The following is a 24497-nucleotide window of genomic DNA, read 5'->3' on the forward strand; positions in this document are numbered from 1 at the left end:
GTATCATGTTCCAACATGTTTAATTGTTGTAATGCTAAGAACCTCACAATAGCAATATTTCTTAGCAATGGTTTTGCTTATAAGTAAATTGATTTAATATCAAAATATAATAATTTGAAGTATAGATATTATTTTTGTTACCTCTTTGTTTCAGTGAAGCACAAGAAAAATGCAGGTATGCTAACTAGCGCTTTAGCTAAATTAAGTTCGGCATGAATTAGCTTCAGAGCTAATGATGGTTAGCAGGGTAAAGCTTACTACAAACATTCAAATATATATATATATTTTTAAACAGAAAAGCAGTGTGCTGTTGTCTCACCTCAACTGAATCCAGAGATAGATAAAAAAAAGAAGATAAAAAACACCCTTTTAAAGTTTTGGTTTATAAGGACTTTCAAGGACAAAAGGGCAACAGAGCTGTTGTCGACTCATGCTAACAACACACCATCACAAGTGCTCTGATACATGTTCTTTTTATTAAATCACATGCAGAAAAAATATACTTAATATGTAAAAAAATAGCTACTGCCGTCTCAATTAGTCGTCTATTAACTAGTTTATAATTCTGTTGCTTTCATTTATTTTATTTAATTCCCTTTTTATCAGTTGCTTTGGCAACAACTTGCTAAAAAAAATCTTTATTTTGTTGTCCTTCATTTTATCTGTGCTTCTTTATTTACAAGTGTATCAAGTCTAAGAGAAAAATACTGTATCATTAGATTAGTTATGATTTTATGACTTTTTTCCATGGTTGCCTGTTTATTTTCCCCGGTGTTTCTGACACCATTTACCATTTAATGTTGTTTGAAACAAACAAAGCCGAGGAACATCCACAAGACAAAATAAAAAATAACAATAATTAGTTTAGACTCGTCCTGAAGCCGAAGCAGCGAAACTCCTGTGTGTGTTGCTCGGCTTGTGAGTCTTAAAATAAGACTCAACACCCACACAACCCTCAGTTAAACACGGATCCACAGTTGGATCTTCGTGGCTGAAAATGTGTTGCCACGGAGTCAGGAAACAAATTAACAAATACAAGCTGTGAAATGAGGGGTTTATTTTTGTTCATTTTCCAAACAGCATCCAATCGCTGGTTTCACTAAAGCCCTTTTTTTCCCCGTGGCGGCGATGAAGCTAAACTCACGCTTTAAGAGTCTCTTCATTCATTCACCGCATGCGAAACATGTGCGCCCCAAACTTCTAAAAATAAAACCCTCTTGTCAGGTTGACAAGAAGTCAAGCGAGGACTTTTTGCATCTGTGTTTTACAAGACGCCTATCGGGCGCCGTGTTATCGGCGCTGTCGATCAGATGCATCTCCATCACCTCCGCAGTCGTTAGCCGGCGCCGGAAGGCTCGGTCTGCGGCACCGGGGCAGGTTCTCCTGCAACACATCGCTGCCCACACGGCAACGCTTCCCCGAGATGATGAAGACACACGAGGATTGTCAGACCGGGAGGTGTTTCTGACCTGATTCTCTTTTCTGAAGCCGCCATGAAGAGCATCGCTACAGGTTTTATTCAAGCTCTTGTGCATATTAATTCCTATTAAGATTTGATGAAGTGCTGCACGTCACAGTTTTTTTTTCTTTACTGGAACTGCTCCCAGCATTATTGGGGTGAGACATCCTCTGACATTTGGACGCTTGCACCGTTAAGAGAGCATGAGCGGATGCTCGCACACCAATATTTTTTTGGGGGGGAAAGCTCTGCTTGATAATACTTTATAAAGAAAGATTATCTATATTTCAGATCAACTGCAGAAGCAAGTATTAACAAAAAAAACAATAGTAAAATCAACAACAATAAGTATATTTCGACAACAATAAATATTAGTATACTAGACGCACACTACAGAAGTACAGAAGTGGGGGAAGGGAGTTATAAACACAACTTACACAACTTAAATAGTCCGACTACAATGGGCAGGAGGCAACGGCGTAATCTCGCAGAGCAAGTAAGTCGTAAGTATTTAATAAGTATTTTTGTCTTACTAGGCCACATTTGTTTTTCAACATATATCATTCAACAAGACTATAAAATACCCAGAGAGCCGTAACTAATTTATTACAAATTAAACATTATTTAGTAAGTGTGTTTTTTCTTATTTGCTTATTACTTTATGTGCGTATTTTGTAATTCTCTATTATTATTTTTTGTTTGAATCATTTGAAAAAAAAATTCACTTTGAATTTTATCCATTTTTATTAAAACTATTAAATTGTTAATTTTTAAAATAAGGCCCTTTATTTTATAAACATAATGTGATGGGAATATATTATTAAAGCTTCAATCCATAAAATCAAGAATAATGTTTCTGGCGCCCCCACATGTCACAACAATGTAACTGCAACGTCCAGTGTTATAAGTTCTTACAAACCGCTTGTTTTTTTGTTTAAAAACGAGAGTAAGACTTGCTGTGTCTGTTTCGCATTTTAACTTCACTTGTAAATTTAGTATTTTGTAGTTAAACAATTACAGTAGTTTCAAGGCCCCACACAGACTCTGAGAAGAGCATCTTTTATCAGTAACTGTTCATAACTGGTAAAAATAAACAGTAAACCAATAAATACAGACAATATGAAAATAATAATCATGTCAAAATGTCTATTATTGTTGCTTTAACATAATGTCAATGTGTTTTCAAAAAGCACTGTTGTATTAGAACTGGTTTCCTAAAACCACCAATACATTTTAGTGTGTTAAAGGTGTGGGAGGTTCTGCTTTAGCTAGAAATATATAAATATATATTTTTTTTAAAAAAATCTATTGTCCTTCATAAAAGGATGATTTCTGGACCAGAAATAAGAAATATCAACATAACTACTGAGGTTATCTTAGTTTAGTCTTTGGAAAATGTAAATCTGTATATAGGTGTGATTGTCACTCAAAGGATTGTGGGTCGATGCAGATATAATGAAATATAAACATTAATGATGATACATTTATGAGAACGACGCAACATCTAAAGAACCTTCAAACATCATGACAATTATAATAATAGAACAAATTGAAAATTGTGTAACTGTAAGTAAGAGTGAATTATTATGAAAAATTAAAATAACCAAATTTATGCTTGTTTAAATGCAATTTCAAATACTTTTATTTTAACACCAGACTGGTTTGTTAAGTAGGGGAGTGAGGAAATATAGATACTGTATTAATATTTTACAGTACTATCCATTTTCAATTTGCTTATGGCTTTTAAATAATATTTTTTGTTTATTCAAGTTCTTAAACCAGTTTAATCTTTAAACAAAAGTGTGTATAAAATAAAATAATAATTTATTTTGTTTACAATTTACATACAGATAATCACCCTGTTTGTTAATTTTTGTGTTGCATTTTAACTTCTGACCGCTAGATGGCAGCAGTCGATACCTACTGTAAGATCATTTGGAATATATTTTTATAAGGAGTAGATGTATTTAAGAGATAGTTATACCTCCGCAGCTAGACGAAGAATACATTTTGACGAGATCCCAGCAATGACTGAGGACAAGAGGATACAGAAGACTCCAGCTGCTTTTAAAGCTGATGTTTGGACATATTTTTGTTTCATAACAAATGAAAGCAGTCATGTAGTCTGTAAATTCTGCAACACCAAAGTCAAGTACTTGACAATACTACAAATATATCCGTGTTACTACAGTATCACAATATATCGTATTGTCGCCCCTGAATCGTGATACGTAACGTATCGTCAGATTCTTTCCAATAGACACCAGTGTATAGAAGTCAAGGGGAGACTGTGACCCATTATGTATTTTTGCGTCTGCTTAAAAACATCCATCATTTATGTTCAAATCAGTTACAACATTCCGTAGATATGATCCATGCGCAACTCAACACATCATTTATTCACTCGATCAAATGTAGGTCATTTAGAGCGATGGTGGTTGTGAGCCACAGGAGTGTGAGTGAAGAGAGATCCCTCCTTCACGAGACAGGTGAGGAGGGACGACATGAAAAGAAGAAGAAAAAAAAAAAGAAAAAAGCTGCAGATAAACCGCAAGACAAACCATCCCACGGCACAGCGTCAGAGCTTCCACGGCGTCCTTCAGTCTCCTTGTCACAAGCACTACTCAGAAACTCCATTAACATCACACACACACTCTGAGAGGGAGACATCTTGTGGAGAGCACCAGCGTCAGGAGGGGTGGAGGAAGAACCAAAAGATCCATGACAGGACAAGCAGAGGATATGAAGCCACGGATGAGGCCGGGCGGGTTAAGAAACATCAAGGGCTGGTCGGTGCTCTCGTACAAGAAGCTAACAAACACCCATTAAGAGTCTGTCAGAGTAACAAGGAGAACGTTCGTGTTTCTGTGATGAATTCGAAAGGCTACGTTTGTTCGCGACAACGACGCCGGATGCAACACATGAGGCAGAGACGCTGGAACTTCACCTGCTCTTCACTCCAGCAGCCATCTTGTCAGTCTGAAGATCTTAACTCCACATATTTACTTTTTTCATTGGATCGTTTTAAGTAATTAGCATGTAGCATGTACAAGTGGAGCTTTTCTATCGCCATCATTTTCTACTTGTGTTTGAGTCGTTGATATATAAAAGTCAAAGAAAATGAGTCACTGTTACGTAGAAAAGGGTTTTCGATTAGACGTGTGTGGACAATTTAAAATGTAAAAATAGAAAAAGGTGTAACTTTTGTAAATATGATATTGATATGAAGTTTAAAAATATATATTTTTGGAATACTAGTTACAAGTTAGTTACCAGCTGAGTACAAGGCCATTTCTGGGTATTTCTTTTAAGATACAAAACCGTGAATAATATTTTAAATGAAAAAGGCAAAGGCGTGTGATTTAGCTTTGAATGTTTTTACTGTTTTTTTATTGGTGCCAGCGCCATTTCCAGGCCGATTGCAACAGATTCCGAAAAATTACTAAGGGCTTATAGAAAAAATAATTTACGACTAAAAAGGTTTTCACTTGCTTCATATTTGAGCAACAGAGATGGTATTTTATTTAAAACCTTCCTTGGAATGATGAATCTCTAAACTTGTTGTCACAGCATGATCTGGAGCTTGTAATCCATGCGTTTGTTTCTTCTCGTCTGGACTATTGTAACAGTTTGTTTTCATGTCTTAACAAGAAGGATCTGTCTCGCCTGCAGTTGATTCAGAACTCTGAAGCGAGAATTCTGACCTGCTCTAGTAGAAGAACTCACATTTCTCCGATCCTTAAAACTCTGCATTGGCTGCCAGTTTCTTTCAGGATCAACTTTAAAATTCTGGTTCGTACTTTCAGATCTAATCATGTTCAGGCTCCTCCTTACATCAGTGAGTAGAAACATCTTAAGACACTCTTATTTCGTGCAGGCTTTTCCTTGATTCCCTGAGACTCCTGTGTTCGTCTTGTACGTGTCTTGACCTTTTAAGCATATATTTTATTGACTATTGCTTTAATTATTTAAGCACTTCTTGACACTGGTCCAGGAAAGGGCTTTACAAATATTACTTACTTACTTACCTACTTACAAAGAACATGAGCGTATTCACTAATAATAATGGAGAGGTTGGTGTAAGACCATTTTCTGCCTTTTTGGTCTTTGTGGGCGAATAAGGCCAAAAAAAAGAAAAATCCTGCCAGTTGTGTTTCTCAAAATCCAAGTAGATTAATGTTCATGTTGACGGTCACGTATTAATTGTACATTTATTTACGTTGAATAGGTTCTTTTCTAATGGCATTTATAAACAATTCTGATTCTGAGGAAGATAACAGTGTTTAATATAAGATAAGATAAAAATAATGGATGTCAACAATTTCATAAATACATCCAATAAGAGTAAAGAAAAAGATGTTGAAGGAAAGACATTTGATGGAGATGTTTGATGAAGAAAGACGTAGGAGAAGATAATTAAGATCCATCAAACTTCCAAAAATGAAAAGACGATACCACAATCAGACTCATACTTAAGAGAGTTTGGTAAATACACATTTTTGTTGGACCTGCAACTTCAACAGCAACCAGTTCTGTTGTCACATTACAAGGTTTATTTTGTATCCGTCGTCAAGAATTCCAGGGTCTGAAGGTCAATGCATAATAAAACTAAATCTAGAAGTTTTATCCACTGGAACGTGTCACGTCAGTATACGGTATTTCTTGTTCCAACTATTGAAGAAAGCCATCGTATTCTTTCTGAGCTCAACTGAAGTCGGATTTTAGCTGATGCTGATCTACGGAAATGGGTTAAAACAAACTGTATTTGGACAAAAATCAGAGTTAGAGAAGTGTAGTACACAATATGGGAAATCAGTGATCGAATTGCACATATTTGTTGTATTCAAAAGCAACTATATTTATATAGCCGACAATGTAAAGTCAAATGTTTACGTGGTCAAAATAAAGATCAACTATTAAAGCGTTCTAGGGTAAGATTCTGTTTGGCCAATAGGTCAGTTTAGAAGAAAAACCTGTCTGAGTTCCGCAGATGTTAGTCCTGTTTCAAATAATTGTACATAGTAGAAGAAGAGATGTCATGAAGTTTAGAGTAAATGTACACAGTCGCCATGATTCGTTATCCTCTTCATCTTTCATAAACATAATTTAACATTACCGTCTATATAATAAACTTGTGTTTTGAAGGCAATTGCGCGAATGGATTGCTGATTTCCTAGATCGTGTACCGACACGAATACACAGTACGCCGAATGGGGAAATGCGATAACGCATGCATTTTCGGACTCGGAAGATTTCCTTGGATCATGTACTCATGGGCGATTGACTTCCATTGTACCACTCATTACCTCCTTCATCATAGTTCGGTCATCAGCTGCAACTGTCACAAACCCATCTGAAAAGATAGTAGACCATCCCGCCCATACATCGTCCAAGAAAGTAACCCATAAGATGTCGTTATTAGCAACACGTAAAACACCCCTTAAAATAGTAACTTAATACTTTCTGTCACCCTCTAAATGTCAACTAAAAATGACACAGCTCAGAACTGCCACTCAGGGGGAAAAAAAGCTTTGAGTTCACGGCCGGACAAACGTCCACCATATTGCTAATGTTTCCATGTGTCACGCTATTGAGCGCCGAGGAGGAGAGAATGTGCTGATAGCGGAGAGTTTGACGCCGCGAGTGCGATTCTGCACTAACAAGCTGGTCGTGCGCCGACTCTCCGCTTGCTTTAATAACGCACTTACATTTAATATAAAGGGGTCGGAGGTCAGCTGCACGCTGACTGAGTTGCCGGCACTCCGGGGAGGTGACAACGCGCCTCCTCTGCGGTGTTTTTCTGCTACTTAGCCAGAGTGGAGAAAGTGCCTGACAGAATCATTAGGAGGAGACGTCAACATGTTAAAGGCTTCTGATGGAAACGCATTATTTAAAGATCATTTAATGACTCTTCGTTTTTTTCTGCTTCAGCGGAAGCATCTCGTTGATCTGAATCAAAACAAATTTGTTTGTTTTTAGAATTAGAGCACACTTCAGAAAAAAACAGTATAGAACCCCTAAATCGAATTTAAAAAAAAAAAATTGTTTTGTGTATTGTCATCAATAAAATTGAAAATACATCTTATTTCTTTACCTTTAAGTAAGTTTTAACAATGAATATGTTCTTCTGTTCATTTTTTTTGAAGAAGAAGAAGCATAATTTACTTATTATTTACGAGTCGCATTTTTTAACATTCTCTGTTTCAAATCACATATTTTTTTAATCAATTTTTACGTTTTTTTTTTAAAATTAATATATAGTATTTTTCTTTTTTTTGTGTGTCTCATAAAAAAATGTTTGATACAGAGAATTTACTTTTTATTTTTTTAAAAACTGTAATTTAATCTGAGTTTTATGTTCTGTTCTTACAGCTTATTTAAAATGGAGTATTTATATGTTCCACTTTTTTTTTTAAATACAAAAACAATATAATCTTTTTATAGTTATTTACTTCCAAAAATACTGGTTTTACATCCCCAGACCTGGTGTATAAAAAGAAAATCTAGCTTAATAACTCATCACATGATGAGGTTGTTACTACCAACTATTGTATTATATTGTTACCAAAATAACCAAAATACAGATAAAGTATATAGATTACAATTTCAGGGAATGTTGATAACAAGAAGGAAGGGATATATATATAAAAAAAAATTGGTAGTGTTCTTTATTCATGTGTGCATTTGATGTAACTTCAATTATGTATTTGATTCCGATAAAATAAGTGTTGAACAACAATACTGTCTAAATAAAAACAAATCAGGGTGTAAACTAGCTGCTTGGCAGAGGTCTGCGCTCTCAAGATTCCTCTCTACATCTTGAAAAGCTCTTCGACTACAGAAGATTCTGCAGTTTAACTCTTGATGAAGATCAGCAACAAAACAACAGGATTGAAACCAAAATAAAGCAGCAGCTTCTGCTGGAGTGTCAATGTTCGACGTCTTGAAACAGCCCGGAGAAAAAGAGGCCTCGTTCGCTTTTTTTTTCCTTGGCTTCGCCATAAAAATGTAGCGTCGTCATGGCAACACTGAGTAAAAATAACACAAGCTTATTTTCCCACAAGCTGGAAATAAAATGGATCAGGGACGGGTTTTGGACAAACAAGATCAAAATGGTTGCTAATTTTGAGTGGAGGAGCGACAGCGGACGTCGCTCCTGGTCAACCGACGACGACCACGTCCTTCCACTCGTACACGTTCGGAATAACTCGCCGGGATAATGATCATTATAGAAGGAAACGCTCACGCCCCACTAATTCCTCCAACCCAGAAACCACCACAGCTGCTTTGTTGAGATCTTTTAATTCTCAGGCAGCTAATTAACATTCAGAGAGGACTATTACAGTGGCGGGCGACTCACGTGACTCACGGGCCTGGTACTTATTGAGCGTGGAACATGGCGAAGTGCTGCAGTGCTGAAACAACAGTATTTGATCAGCTGCACCGAGCGCAACTACACTTTGGATTTGTGGTTTCAGCGAAAAAAACAAACAAAGCTTTTGTGCAAATTTGATTCACGCCATGAGAAGGAGCGAGAAGGTACATGAGAGGTGGTCGTCGGAGGAGGAGGAGGATGATATCATATCTGTGCCACCATTTTTTTTTTTTGGTTGCACTCACCACGGTGAGTCAGCACAGCCCACCCAGTCAGGATGTGTGGTCACACCTCACACACTCGGAGGACACTTCCGTCCTAAAATAGCACATTTGTAATGTCATGTCTGCCGCCGACTGACCCGCACCGTCCACGGCAGCCCGGCGACACGGATGACCTTCGAGCCCCGGTGGAGCTCACCACTCTCGGATGTTGGACGTCCAAACAAAGAGCACCTCCGCACCCGCAGAAGGTCTCGCCGCGTTTACCGCAATCAGCCAAAACCCGAGTTCAGACTCCACCAGAGGCGTTCTCATGTTTAATTAAAGCGGCGAGCAGCTGTTCGCGACCAGAACCATTGAAGGCAAAAACACTGAGGCTCTCGGATTGCTCCTGATTCACCAAGTGTGACGCTGACTGATCAGACCAGGAAACACCACAGTTTCATAAAGAAGTATATCAGTGCCATCAGAATATTAAATGGTTAATCTTTACATTTCAAATTAACTATTTTTTTTTTATTCAGATGTTGTTGGTTCTTTTAAAGCTTTTAATTTCTTTATTAACTGAATTCTTAAAATGAACACTTAAACTGGTTATTCATGAATTCGAAAATTGGAATATTAAGAGGTTGGATTTGTTTTTATTTATTTAAACATTTAATTCAATAGTTCAATCTTTTTTAAATGAATGAATGATATTTTATGACCGTTTTTAAATCGGTTTACAGTACACAAAGTGAAAATAATTTTACATAGATGACAAAGATAAGCATCATTTTTACGTAAAATAAAGGTTTTAAGTTCATTTAAATATGAATTAAGGTAAAATACATTTATGAAGCCTGAAAATAAAATATATTTTGATCTTTTTCAGATGAATCATTGACGTAAAATACACTTATAGATACCAGTAACAACAAAAACAAACATACAAACTATCTTCAATTTTTTTGTTTTCTCCAGGAGCTCTGGTTTCCTCCTTTTTAATTTGTAGCCTTTTAAATACAATAAAAGTGTTGGTATAATAGAGCCATCAGACAATAACAAAAAAGGTACAGAGCTACTTGATCGAACCTTTGGATTATTATCGATTAAAAACGAATTTAAAACAAAATCAACCTTTTAATATAGAAATGATTGAACTCAAGTATTAGACGTTTGAATTGTTAAATTCAAGCATTCAATAGGTTTACAAGCTTCAACAAACAACACTGACCTTTATGTCAAACTACAGGAAACAAGTTTCTAACTGGGGCCCTCGTAATACAATTTTATTCTGATTTCCTGACCTGTGAACAAAGCCTCTAGCCACTAGAAGTTGCTAAATATTCGCATACATAAAACCTTATAGAGCTACAGGGTAGATAAAATATCTTCTTTTGCAAGATGACAAACTGGTAAAACATTTTGGTCATAGTTCACTAAATATCTTGGATTTTACTGAAGTAATAAAATAGCAAATACATTGTGTTTAAGGTGAAATGAAGGTGACTCAGCTAGAGGTGAATAGAGCTAACTAGCATCAGATAGCATCAGCTAGCATCAGCTAGCATCAGCTAGCATCAGCTAGCATGCAACCGCTAGCTTGAACTACAGGTTTTTACCTGGTTGGAACTTGATAGGTTGGAATAATTTTCATATTTCATTACTGACCTTTCACTCTGTTCTTGAGGAACATTGATTTAATCTGTAAGAAAGCTGCAACTACGTTGGTAATTTTTTTTGGTAACTTTTCATGTCGTACTGATTATTTTACGATGTTGAAATTTACTAGCTTTGATAAACAACCTCTTGCCCATTTTTCAAATCATTTTCTGACATTGTTAATGTGATATCTATATTCTATATATTCTATATATTTTTTGTCTTTCTATCGCTTAATCTGTCAGAAAAAACAACACCATTTTGTTTTTTGTATTATTATTATTTGTGTTTAAGGACAATTAACAGACAGTTCAATTTGAGTTAGAATTATATGTATGGCCTCTAACCGCCGCAAAAAAAAACACACTTTTACTGTGAGCCAAAATAATTTCCGAATTCAGGTTATTTTATTCATTTTAATGTATTTTTCAAAAAGGCTTGTGAAATAAGCTCCTTGGCGAGGGTATTGTTGTCAAACTGCCTTTATAAAACATTTCCCATCCTTTTTTAATCTTACTTTAGGATTAACTTTTTGTTTAAATGTAGTATTAGTGCCATTTTTTATGTGTGTTCACAAGAGTAAAGACAAGAAGTACTTTAGCTTCTCCACGAGCAAATAAATAAAAGTAAAATGTTCTTCAGAAGCAGAGAAAGACTGAAGTGTCTCGGTGATAGATGTGAAGTTGACGTCCCTCAGAGCAACCAGTGCCACAGAAGAAGAAGAAGCTAATTACAGTGACCTTCATTCGTCCTCCAACATCTCCGCTGTTCCGCCTCTTTTATCTGGGAAAAGTGAGGGTCCCTGAAGAGGCGGATCAAAGCCCCCCCTCCACCCCCCGGACCCTCGAGCGCGCCACTAAAAAAAACGCCGACCCGATGATCTGGCGGCTCCGGCGATATTATCGATCGCCACGAGATCGATCTCCGTACTTACTGTGATCTCCCTCCATTTCTAGCGAGGAAGGGATGGAGAGGAGGAGGGAAGGAGGAGGAGAGTCTGACCTCTTACGTAAGCTTTGAAAAAGGAATTTTCTCAAGGTAGCAACAACATGTGGATCACAAGCCTGTCACGGGTTTCCAAAGCTTTGTGGTTTTTTTAAGTAAAAGGAAGTTGTTTTTTTTAAAGATTGAAAATGTTTTTGGTTTCATCGCCACAGGGAGCCGGTGACGTCAGAAGCCATTCATCGCCGGTGCGTCCTTCTTTTTACAACGGCAGATGTACGAGGCAGTGTTTTTTTGTTTTTTTTTCCAGATGAATGCTCACATTGATGTTCTTAAGTGAGATTACCCTTTGGAGAAAGGCAGAGGTGTATTACAAGGATGCAGTCAGAGATGGTGGGAGGAGGAGGACGGAGGAGGAGGAAGGAGCAGGATAGTGAGGGGTTTCTATTTCAAGTCCTCACAAAGTGCTTCTGCTCGGTCCTCCACTCGAATACATCAGTGGATCATCAGCGTAGAGATCAACAAAACCGCAGTATTCATGGGTTAAAGGACTGATTTTGGCTGAGTCACTGTTAGAAAATACTCCTAGACATGGTATTTTCTTAACCCTAAAATATTTACTTACTCTTTTTAATGATGATATGATATATTTCTTTATCATCTACTTACAAAACCAGCAGGGGGCAGTCAACGCGCAAGCAAGAAAAGTGTGATGAATTCCTAAAATTTGCTGTGGATCCAGATGGTAATTCATTACAATCTACTATCTTTTCCTTGATTTTATGGAATTCCTGTGTTTGTCTCTGTGTTATCTTGACCTTTAAAGTATATTTTTTATTGAGTATTGTTTTGATTATTTAAGCACTTTGTGACCCTGGTCTGGAAAAGCGCTTTATAAATACAAATTACTTACTTACTGACTTACAACAACAACAAAACATTTATTTTCTTGTCACAAATGGAACCAAAAGCTATTGATATTGAATCTACAATGGATCAAGACGAATCAAGTAAAAATGTATCATTTATTATCATTCATGTTTTCATTGAATTGGGTCATAAGACTAAAGACTGTTTGGGGTATAAGACAGGGACACCCTGGAAAGGTCATTAGGCCTTTAAAAATGACTTCATGTTTGTGAGTAATCTAGGTTTTCTTTACATATCAAGGTGGTTATGGCAGAATGTCAACAGAAAACAAGTTATCAATGAAGCTAATTTTAGCTTCCTGTTCTCATATTGCTATATTAGCATTAGCATTAACACAAAACACTCACCAGCTAACTTCTGTATTTATAATCATTCTGCTATTAATAATAACAATATAACAATTATAATGATGACAATAACAGTATTAGATTCAGTTGTTTTTCTTCAGATACAGGACCAGTTATTCTCCAGAATATATATTTTTTTAAGTCTTGATAAAATAGCAAGAGGTTTTTCAGACTCTGGGGTTTTAGATTTTGGAAAGAACCTTTGACCTTTTTTGAGCGAACAACATGCTTTGAAAAGAGAGTCTGAAGAAAGGAGGTGTTGGATTTAAAATAAGAACTCTTTGCCCCTATTACCTATTATTTATCTTGTTATTTCTCTTTATATCTCTTTGTTTTTGTTTTTATTTTTATGAATAATTGCTGTATTGCTGTGGCTATTGGAAAAAAAATAATTTCCCGAAGGAGACCTCCTGAGGGATCAATAAAGTTCTACCTACCTACCTACCTACCCTCCCTTTAATGCAGATATGGGGCTCAGTTAAACTAATAAACTGATTATGTGGAAATGTTGTTAACTAGATTACTTATTACTAGATAAACAATGTTTGTTTTTTCTTCTACAAATAAAGAAATGATTCGGTATCATTGTTCAAATTTTGGCATATTTGTTTAATGGTTCATGTTTAAAAAAGGTATACACAATTAAATAATATACAAATAGATATTTTTGGTTTCGCATCGTATTGTGTTATTTCGTTTTTGTTCCTTCTATCTTCAACCCCTCAGCAACAGTATTTAACGTGGTCTCTCTGGAAATCTAACCGCCAACCTTTTGCTTCAACGTTTCTTGAACCAACACCCGCAAAACAAACTCCCGACAACTCCTTCACCAGAGTCGCCGACTGCAAGACGTCAGCAGTCGTCTCTCCACACGCTTCAAAACAATCACCAACGGAGGAGGAAGGAGAGACGCTGCACCAGGAGAAGAAAAGAGCGATGATGAAAAGCAGGGTGGGAAGAGGAGGAGAGGCTTTGAGTGGCAGACAGCTTTGAGGATCATCTTGCTGAGATGGCGTTTGAGCGCCGCGTCAGCACTTTCCTTAATGTGCAAAATGTTTGTGGTCACACCGGGTTGTCTAACGGGTGATGGAGCGGTGACCCGACCCGGGTGTTTCCTGCCGCTTCCCCCCTATGTTGCGGAGATATGGCCCTCGTCACCCGTGACCTCGGGCGACCTCAGGTTAGAGCGGCGGGAAGTCGACACTTTTGCGTAGCGACGCTGAACACGAACGAGGAAATCTTCTGGTTGAATTCAGGCGGTGGAAAGATCACGTAACACTAACGGCGATGAATATTTAACCATTTAAACAAACTATTATCTTGCTTAAATGTTTTTTTGTTTGTTTTTTTGTATCCTTGCTAGCTTAGCTTGTGGCTAATAGTGTTAGCTGCAGATTTAAATCCTGTAATATTCAACTCTGCGTCATAATATTGTACGTTAAAACAGATTTTTATGAAAGATAAATGCTTGATCTACCATCAAAATGATTAAAACTAGCATTTGGATAAACAATGGCTGAACTGTTGCGACTCTAAGACACACACAAGTGTCGCATTGAATTCTATGTTTGTGTAGCAATAGCTACGTCTTAATGTGGAGGTGTTTTGTTGGGAAGATTAAACAACAAGTAACATCACATTTTTTAAACCCTTAATCTCTTTTAGAACAACATCAAATAAGTGCAACTACTTCACAGTGCAAGTCATTTGATTTATTCTCAATTGTGAAATTAATTTCTCGTTTTCAGTGAATCCATTTAGGCCCGCTTCCATTTCTAGTGGCAAACTTGTTTTTCTTTTTTTTTTCTTTTTTTTATGTGGTTATATAACGTCTCTATTATCCAGAGCCCCCGAGAGGCTGCTGCTCTGCTCACACTCGCTCTGCAAAGACCGCGTGTTAGATTTGGAGCAAAAACACAAGATTTAATATGTGATCTTATAATTATTCAGGTATTACTACAGAGAGTTTGACAGAAATATACACAATATTGTTTTGGCCCCTTTGGTGGTTTAAGTTGTCGGAACAATATGTAGTTCGGGCGCGTCACGAGAAGCTAGTCTGGACGTATTTAATAATCACATTTCTACTTGTATATTAATATAGTCTCACCATTTTCTGCTGTTATTTGTTTTCACGCAAAGGTTTTGATGGATTTTTTTTTAATTAATTTTATGTTTCATTAAATTTCTGATTTTTTTTTCTAATTTTCTCAATGTTTTTTTTAAACTAATTTAACTCTTTTTGGTATATTATTACCATTTTAAAATCAGTTAAAGTACCCATGAAGATAAGTTTACATAAATGACATAGATAAGCATCATGTTTACGTAAAATAAAGGTTTTAAGTTCATTCAAATAAGGATTAAGGTTAAAATACATTAATGAAGCCACAAAACAAAATATATATTTATTTTTTAGATGAATCATTGACATAAAATACACTTAGATACCAGTAACAACAAAAACAAACTATCTTGAATTTATATTTTTTTTCTCCAGGAGCTCTGATTCCTCCCAAGAATCTCATTATAAATATAGGGGAATCCATTGGTTTCATGTAAATGCGTTTTGTCGTTTTTGACTGGCAATCTTTCCAGGGTGTCCCCTGCCTCCCGTACCAGATTGCAAGAATAGGCTGAAGCATGAATGAGTTTTTGAATTTTTTTCAGATTCAAACTCCTCAAAATACCAATGATAGTGAAGAAAAGGGAAACACTAGTCATTCTAAATTTGGCTTGGCAGCCTTTTTATAGTGAGATAAAAGTAGTTTTTCTTCAAACAGAGGATGTTTCAATTCAAGTGACTGGAAAAGACGACCTCAGTTTTTCTTTCATTCACATATATCAGATAAACACAATGTTTAATAATTCATTGATAAAAAAATGTTTAATTTTTGTAAGTAAATTATGTTTACACTGAATCTAACTTTAAGTTTTTCAAAAATCATTCACTTTATTGAGAATAAAAGATGTAATGAAGAGAACTGAACCTTAAATTGTACACAGTATACGCCGTCTTTGCTAATATATTCCATTACATGTACTGTATATATATCTTTTTTTAATTATTTCTTCTTTGGTTCGGCTTACTCTTACCCAGCTAGCTAGGGTCAAGGGTGCGTCAGAGTTCATTACATGACTCATGAGATAAACCACCGATGCTTCGAGAAAAATGGAAAAATGTTTTGAATGACAGATGTTTGTTTTTTATTCATTCTCTAAATAAACATAACCTTCCTGGAAATTATATAATGACCAGCAGAGTTTACCTTCTGATAAAATCTTTGTATTTTGCGAATTCATTTAAATATTTCTTCATGGGTTTTTTTCTAATATAAAAAAAATATCCAGATTTCCACATATTTTTTCAGTGTACATTCTCTTCCTATTTCTTCATTGACTAGAATTATATGTCTGGTTCTAAATAGTCAATATATCAATAAGAAATTATATATATTTAGCTTCATTAATTTGGATATTTTACTTTAACTTTTCTTAACTGGTTTATTTTCATTTTTCTTAATATTTTCCTTAGAATTTCGTAAAGAACATTTTCAAAACTTCTTGTTTTTTGCATTTTGTATTGAAGTATTTGTTGTTTTTTAACAAATCAATGTATTGATCTTTAGTTTCTCTATATGTTGACAAGTCTTTCTTTCTCTTTTAAATGTGTATATCTTTTATCCAAGGCAAGTGTCATTTATTTAAATCTCGTCATCATGTTTTAAATATGGTGTTTTTGTCGTAAATTTTAGTTTTTTTCATAACCATCAGACTGACCCACGCAAGCTTCTCAAGCCAAATGACCACTTCATCATCACCATCATCATCATCACCACCATCTTCATCATTAGCCGTGTGTCACGTCTACAACCGTGTGTGACATTGTCCAGATGGCCGCGACCACACGTGTTGGGAGGAGGAGGAGGCGGCGGCGTCTGGAGTACCCGGAGGAAACTAACGACACCCCTTATAGAAACCCATGCATACGATTACACAGAGGTAGACGTGCTCGGTGTGTCAAGAAGAGGGTTTTGCGTGTGCGTCGGTTCCTGCGATGGACCAGTGACCTTTAGTCTCACACACACACACACACACACACCAGAAATGATGCAAAATTGATGACGGATGCTGCATTTTTGGCGCCTCGACGTCACACATCCATCAACTTTCTACCAAGTCGACACCTTTTCAAACTCATGGCTTACGTCATTGAACAAGTAGGACGACGCTTGGCTTACGTCAAATGTGACGGAGGTAGGATGGATGGATGGATGGAAAATACGCAAGTATCAGCTTCTTTTTTTTTGGGGGGGGGGGGGGGGTAGCAAATAAACTGCATCGAGAAAAAGGAGGAAAAGAAGAAGAGAGAAGGGGGGGGGGTCGTGTCAACAAAATTACACTAGCGGCCTGACAACACTCACACACTCACACACACACACACACACTGGGCTGTGCGTCCGAGAGTGCGCCAGTGAGTGTGTGTTTTGAATTCAAATGCAGCAGCAGAGCAGAGCTGCAAATGCGGGACTGAGGAGAGGAAGATGCACTCGACATCCTTCAGTAAAATAAAAACTGGGGAGGGGGGTAACGAGAGGGAAGGGGTTTGGGGGGGTGAGGAGAGGGGGTGACTCAAACCCCCCCCCACCCCTTGTACTTCAGAGGAAATCCATATCCAGAGGATAAAAGATGAAGAAGGTGCACCTACCATGTTGACTTCAGACACCATGTCTATGCTGGCGATGTCAATGTTCATCCCCACCGCCACCGGAGCCCCTGCACAAACACACAGGAGACAAGATGTCACCCCTCAAAAAAAAAAAAAAAAATCACCATTTAAGAAAATAAATCATCCTTTTTCATTTTCATCAGCTCGTGACGCTCTCCTCCACCTACACACACGATTAACACGCACGTTTTCATCCTCGGAGCGGTGGATGGGGGGGATCGATCCCCGGGATGCGGATCTGATCCATCACGAGTCTAATTGTGGAATTAAAAATAATACAAAAATAAATAAATTCTTAAGGTGATTTTAAAAAAAAGCGGATTTTTTTTGCGATTCATTAAACATGTATTTGCGCATCAAGAGGGCGTGAAGGAGAAAAAGGAGGGAGGGAAGAGAAGAAAAAAAAAACGACACTATGCTTGGCTCTATTGGGTTTTTTTTTGGTTACCTCCGAAATCCGGCCTCAACCGAATGTCGTATCCCTTCATGAGCCGGTCCACGGTCTCCTTCACCAGAGGCATGTTGCTGGGGTCCTTGATATCCTTGACGCTGGTCGAGAGAAAACATGTCGTTTAAAAACATCATACATGACGCGCTGCTCAGAGAAAAAAAATGTTTACCTCTGAGTCCAGACGAAGGTCACGAGGAGGGAGAAAGTCAAAATCCCAAAGTGGTTTTTCCTGATCCTCCCCATCGCAACAGTTTTTCGGGTGGTTTCTGGATGCGAGTGAGAGGAGCGCACATCCAACTTCCTCCAGACGCTGCAGAGGAGCCACTGATGCGCGCATGCGTGCTGGCAGCCTCACATCAAAGAGTGGAGCGCGGTGATGGTGGAGGAGCAGTTTTTCCATTGCAGAGAAATGTGGGAGAGACACGCACGCGTGGACGTGCGCGCGCGCGAGCTGCGGACCCGGACCAGCTGGGACATCATTTCGACATATATATTTTTTATTATTATTATTTAACGACGCTTTTAAATCCATCAAAGTTAGTTTTATTTTCAAATAATTATCCAGTCATAATCAATAACTTCAGTTCGATTCTACTCCGGGTCTCTAATGGATGTTCTATTTCCAGTGGGGACCCAGAAACCATTTCATTGTGCAAACCCGTTATAAAACAACCAGCATTTTTAGGGCAGCCATGAATAAATAATTGTCTATCTTGAAGAAATTCCCACATATTTTTTTCTCCTCCTGCTGGAACAGAAATAGCCTCACGGATGGGGTCGGGGGTGCAGCAGTGGAAGGAATGATGGGGTTTTTTTTGCTTCACGCTTACCTAGAAACTTCTTGGGGTGATACCACAGGAATTCCCAGGGTGGATGAAGGGGGTTTTGATCTTTCCATCTTTGTCCTGGAGGGTTTTGTTCCCTAAATGAGTGCCGGACACATTCTTCCAAGAGAGTCAGAAACAAAACTCGTTTCAACTTCTTGATCTTGGTTTTTTGGTCACAAGTGAGAGCCTTTAGCTCAGCTCTTTCCTCGGGACAGAGCCTCTACGCTTTGCCCATGAATGTAAGATAATATTGAATAAAAAAAAAAAAGAAATTGATGAATAAAAACACATAAACTAAATTAGAAAAAAGGGAAACAATGAATACTCAATAGACGTTATACCAATGAAATTATAAAAATAATAATAGTAATGATAATAAAAGATAATATATAGTAATGCAGGATATTCATAACATCAAAAAATACATCTTGAAAGAGCTTTAAAACATTTTCAACATCTAAGAAATCTTCTGGTTAAAAGTAATAAACCAGTAATCTACATATATTTTTAAATTTAAATCTCAAAATGGTAACTATAAACAACAATTCATACATAAAAAAAAACGTCAGGATTATTAGTTTATAACATATTTACTATAGATTCATGTAAGATGCAATAGGCTGTATCTTTAAAATGTGTATGTGAGTTCATTAGTTTATGTTAGAATTTACCTGTTTATGTAGTATTTAATAATAGTATAAGCTTAAGTACAACGAGTCTACACAACTGCAAAATGTTTTTAACTATAAAAGCAGGTTTTACATCAAAATATACCACAATTAAGCCATTTATTTGTTGGTTTATAGGGTGAATTCTTTATTTGATTTTAAATCTATTTTTATATAGTTCAGGCTATTCTAAGGTAAGGTAAAGGTAAGGTAAAACTTTATTGATCCCTCAGGAGGTCTCCTTTGGGAAATTGTTTTTTACCAATAGCCAGCAATTTTTCATAAACAATAAAAAATAATACATAAAAAATAAAATAAGAAGAACAAATGGGTGATGGGTGATAGTGATCTCACGTGGTCAAAGCCATCACAACAATTCAACGATCCTTTGCAATAGTAAATTATAACTTTGTAAAATTATATTTTGTTTGTGGAAGTCAGTAAGCTTTTCAAGAAGACCCTAAAAGTTTAGTTAACTCTGCCAAGGAGAGTTTTGCTGTGTCATAGACAAATAACTGAAAAATAATAAGTCACACGTGTTTTGTTTATGTTTATTTAGCTTTTTAAAAAAGAGGGGGGGGACTCATAGAATCAAAATAATAAAACAACTGTTTACGTGACATTGTTTCAGGGTTACCAGATAAGATGGATGGTATTGTGAACTTCCGACACTTGGAACACGTCGGTTATTGATTGTAACGTACAATAAGGTACACATGAGCTCCTTGGCTGAGGTATGCTCCGTCTCTGTGCTTCTTTTTTGTTCAGTTCAGATTTTGAACAAACACAATAGCTTTATTATTGCTAGTTATATCATTTTTCCTTTAAAAAAAAAAATAGGGTCATATTGTTATTGTATCAGGAGGCAGCGAAAGTGCACATGTTCAGGGTTTTAAATAAAAACACTAAGATGATTTCAATAATTCATTATCGACACTGTTGTCGTTGACACCCACTGTTTACACGAGGTCACAAAAGCATTCACGAGAGGGAGGAGGGAAAACAAACTCTTCTTCCTCATGTGGGAGCAGAATCCTGCAGTCGAGCCTTCCTTTTGATCTCCCCCCTGCAGTGCCGGCTCTTCTCCTGGAGGGGGCGCGCTTCTGAGAGCGTTGGTTCATTCTTGCATCACTATCAGGTGCAGCATCACAAGAGCCTCATGGCATCTCGCGCTTAAATCCTCCATCTACGAGTGTGTGTGTGTGTGTGTGTGTGTGTGAAGGGCATCTTCACGAGTGGACGCCGGTCTGTGAAACGAGTGGATGTGCATCAGAATAAATGAGTTTCTGATTCATTTCCTCAGATGAAGAGTTTGTGCCGCTGGAGAGGGAGGTTGGGGGGGTGTGAAGATGCAGAGGGTCTCTCCAGATGCACGTGCCCCCCTTTTTTTTTCTTTTTTTCTTTTTCTAGGTCCTCCTGGTTCTTAAAGATGTTCCTCCGCATCCCTGCAACAGAGAGGATGTGAGTACGACCGCAGAACTCCTCCTCTCCCTGAGAGACGTGATGCAGCTGTTCCTCCATATTGTCTCTCTCATTATTCTGTTAAAGCAAAACAACCATAAAAATTCTCTGACAGCAGCATGAGAAGCATGATGAGCAGATTTGCACTCGCGGTTATATAAGACATCTCTCTCTCTCTCTCTTCTTCTCTCGCTCTTCTTCTTCTCTCTGTCTCCATCTTCCTCCAGCGTTGTGAGTGAATAGACACTTTTTTTTATATATAAATATATATATATTATGAGATTAGAGTTTATTTCCTGTGAGGCCGCCGTGCCGTGAAGTGTTTTTATTAAAGTTCAGCAAATAGAAGGTGCACGGGTAATATTTGGCAAAAGGTCCGGACAGTTTTCGCCAGGAGGAGGTGAAGAGAAACAATATTTTTTGTTTAAAAAAAATGTGTGACACGACAAGACATTCATTGAGAAATCAAAAAACATGCTTTTTTAAAATACATTTTATATCCTTTTAATTGGGTCCAAATGCTAAAAAAAGAAAGTGTCCACTGTGTTGTTTTGCTAGCTTCAAGTTTCAACATGTCACTGTGGAATGATGTACTTTTACTAGATGATACTTTTATTTGTTCGACCGTGGAAACGTTTATCACTATATAAGCTTAGAATCCATAGCGAACGCAACTTGTTGCAAAAGTTTGGAAGAACATCTTCCCCACCTTTGGAAAGGTAAGGTAAGGTAAAACTTTTTGGGTTTGTATTAGCAAGAAAATTATGATACGTATCGTGATAAAGAGACTAATGATATATTGCAATAGTGTTTTAACAAGGATATACGTGTATTATTGTCGTGTACTTGACTCTGGTGTTGCAGAATTTACAGACCACATGACTCTTGACGAAGTCGTAACGGTTTTCATTTGTTTTGAAACCAAACTATGTCCAAACATCAGCTTTAAACGCTGCTGAAGTTGACTGTATCCTCTCGTACTCGGTCATCAACGGGATCCCGGAGGACTTTATAGCTGTCTTAGTGGAGGTTGTAACGACTGCTGCAATCTAGCGGCCCGGAAGTGTATAAGCAACGAAAACGGCATAAATATTTACATGTTAGTTGAAAATTTATACATAAACATAATCCTTTAAATAACTATGACAAAAATAAAATATAAATTCAAATGAAAAAAAAGGTTTCAATTCTAAACAGGTCTGTTAAATATAAATATGGTATTGTTAAATTTAAAAAAAAAACATTTTGTTGTATTGATTTTGTCTCGCCAATTCCCATACATTAGTTAACTTCATTAAAAAAAACATTTTAAGTGTATTTGAGATGATGAAATCCCAGAGATCCCAGGCATGACTGAGGACGAGAGGATACAGTCGACTCCAGCAGCTTTTAAAGCTGATGTTTTGGACATATTTTGGTTTCAAAACAAATGAAAGCAGTTACGACTTCGTCAAGAGTCATGTGGTCTGTAAATTCTGCAACACCAGAGTCAAGTTCTTGACAATACTACAAATATATCCTTGTTACTACAGTATCATAGTGTATCGTGATACGTATTGTATCGCCAGATTCGTGCTAATAAACACCACTAACCCCTGTGAAATCTTGCAACAAAATATCCCACAATGCACGTTGTTTTCTTGTTTAAAAGAAAGATAATTCGGTGAAAGATGTTTTGACTCCATATTCCTCTTAGTTGGACTTTTGTGTTGGTGTGATTTTGCAGATGGAATGTGAGTGTGTGTGTGTGTGTGTGTTTGTGTGTGACATCACGGGTACCTGGCGTTCTGCAGGCTGTCGTTGGCCAGGTAGACGTACCAGTAGACGCAGTTGAAGAGGGCGAAGGAGCAGGGGAACAGGATGCGGGCGTACTTGTCGATGGGGCTGGTGCCCGCCAGCTTGGGGTTGGTGGGCACGGCCGAGCCCTGCTGCAGGAAGATGGGCACCTGAGGGAACTCGGACACTTCGCTGCGAGACACCGAGTGGTTCCTCTTCTTCAGGCCCTCGTAGGCGTTGGTGTCGGTCTGAAAGGAGACCGTGAGCGAAGTTCGTCAACACGAGTTACTGCGGGTCCTGATTGATCTCGCGGGGATTCAACGTTCCTATAGATCGCAGCAGGTAGTTTCTCTGGATGCCCACAGGACTGTTGGCGGATTATGCGGAGAAGAGTTATCCCCGGTTTTCTCGCATACGGGCTATTTTTATAAAGCATCTACACGTGAGACGGATCCCAGGAGGAAACGCTGCGGTGGCTTCCTGTATTAGCATGAAGCGTACGGCTCCAGATGAGAACCTAACAAAGCAACATATTATTATTTCATGGGCAGCGTTCCCTAAACGACAGGAATGAACGCGTGATATTTAAAATGCATGGAAAATGACCTCGATTTCTGCAGCGACGTTTCCTCTTTTGAATGAGTACGATTGTGTACGGAAGTATATCAGAGCCATCACAATATTGAATTATTTAATTTCATTGAAATTTTGAAGGAGTTTTTTTTAAGGATTACATTTCTTTAATTTAATTCAATCTTTTTTATTTGAAAAGTTGAATCTGTATTCTTAAATAACTAAATACAAGTAATAGAATATTTTCAAAATTAATTTGAATTTTTTATTTTTTTACTTTATGATATTCATAAATTCAATATTTTTAATTTATAGCCTTTTTAAAATGCTGTTTTGACGGCGTAGGGATATTTTCTCATTAATTTTTTTATTTTTACACATATATTTCTATATTCTTTTATTTCAATATAAAATGTTTATATAATAGAGCCAACATTTTCTTATACTTAATTTTAAGGCCAGACATTAAACTCCATTATTTCAAAGTTGTTGTATTTTTATTCAATATTTTATTATTCAATATTTAATTAATGATAGACTTTTAAATTCAATATAAAATGTTGGTTGAATATTGCCAAAAGTTTATATTGTATTTAAAAGGCTTTTAAAAAAGAGGTTGATATTGTTATTTTGATAATCGAAAAATAAATGAATTTTAATTATTTTAATTTCAAATGTTTGTATAAAAGTGATAATATTTTACATTGAATTAAAAATGCTACTGGTATTTTAGAAAAGTGATCATTTGGTTTTCACATAGAGTGAGTAGAGTTTTAAATTATAATCAAATCATTCAAAAACAAATGTATTTAAAGTATTATTATTTTCAATTTTAAATGCTTACATTTTTATATTGAATTTAAAAAGCTAGGAATGCAATGATATTGAATTTTTTATTATGTGAATAACAATATTCACTTTATTCATTATAAGTGTAAATTATTTTAAAATGATTTAGAAAGACAAATTCAAACTGTCAATATACAAATGATTTGATCAAGTTATCTATAATAGTAAAAAAAATGAAAAAAAAATGATGTGAAATCAATCCACCATGACCTAAAAAAAAACAACTCCTAAACACATTGATTGAA

At 36.7% G+C, this 24497-nt stretch overlaps 2 protein-coding genes across 3 annotated transcripts in view; both read right to left on the minus strand.

The window, feature by feature from the left end:
* gabrb2a (gamma-aminobutyric acid type A receptor subunit beta2a) overlaps nucleotides 1–18471 on the minus strand; it is a 37643-nt gene extending 19172 nt beyond the window's left edge. The window contains exons 1-3 of one of the 2 annotated variants that reach the window (XM_087799018.1): nucleotides 18268–18471; nucleotides 18096–18196; nucleotides 17627–17694 (exon numbers count right to left, since the gene is read on the minus strand). In XM_087799018.1, the coding sequence (XP_087655144.1) occupies nucleotides 17627–17694; nucleotides 18096–18196; nucleotides 18268–18341 (243 nt within the window). In that variant the 5' untranslated portion in view covers nucleotides 18342–18471. The remainder of the gene's footprint in view (nucleotides 1–17626; nucleotides 17695–18095; nucleotides 18197–18267) is intronic. The other variant, XM_087799017.1, reaches the window with a different exon arrangement.
* Nucleotides 18472–22823: 4352 nt separating this feature from the next.
* gabra6a (gamma-aminobutyric acid type A receptor subunit alpha6a) overlaps nucleotides 22824–24497 on the minus strand; it is a 9164-nt gene continuing 7490 nt past the window's right edge. The window contains exon 9 of the mRNA XM_087798643.1: nucleotides 22824–23078. Coding sequence (XP_087654769.1) covers nucleotides 22824–23078 — 255 coding nt within the window. The remainder of the gene's footprint in view (nucleotides 23079–24497) is intronic.

Source organism: Callionymus lyra, chromosome 9 (assembly GCF_982586985.1).
Source record: "Callionymus lyra chromosome 9, fCalLyr1.hap1.1, whole genome shotgun sequence".
Classification (NCBI taxonomy): Eukaryota; Metazoa; Chordata; class Actinopteri; order Syngnathiformes; family Callionymidae; genus Callionymus; species Callionymus lyra.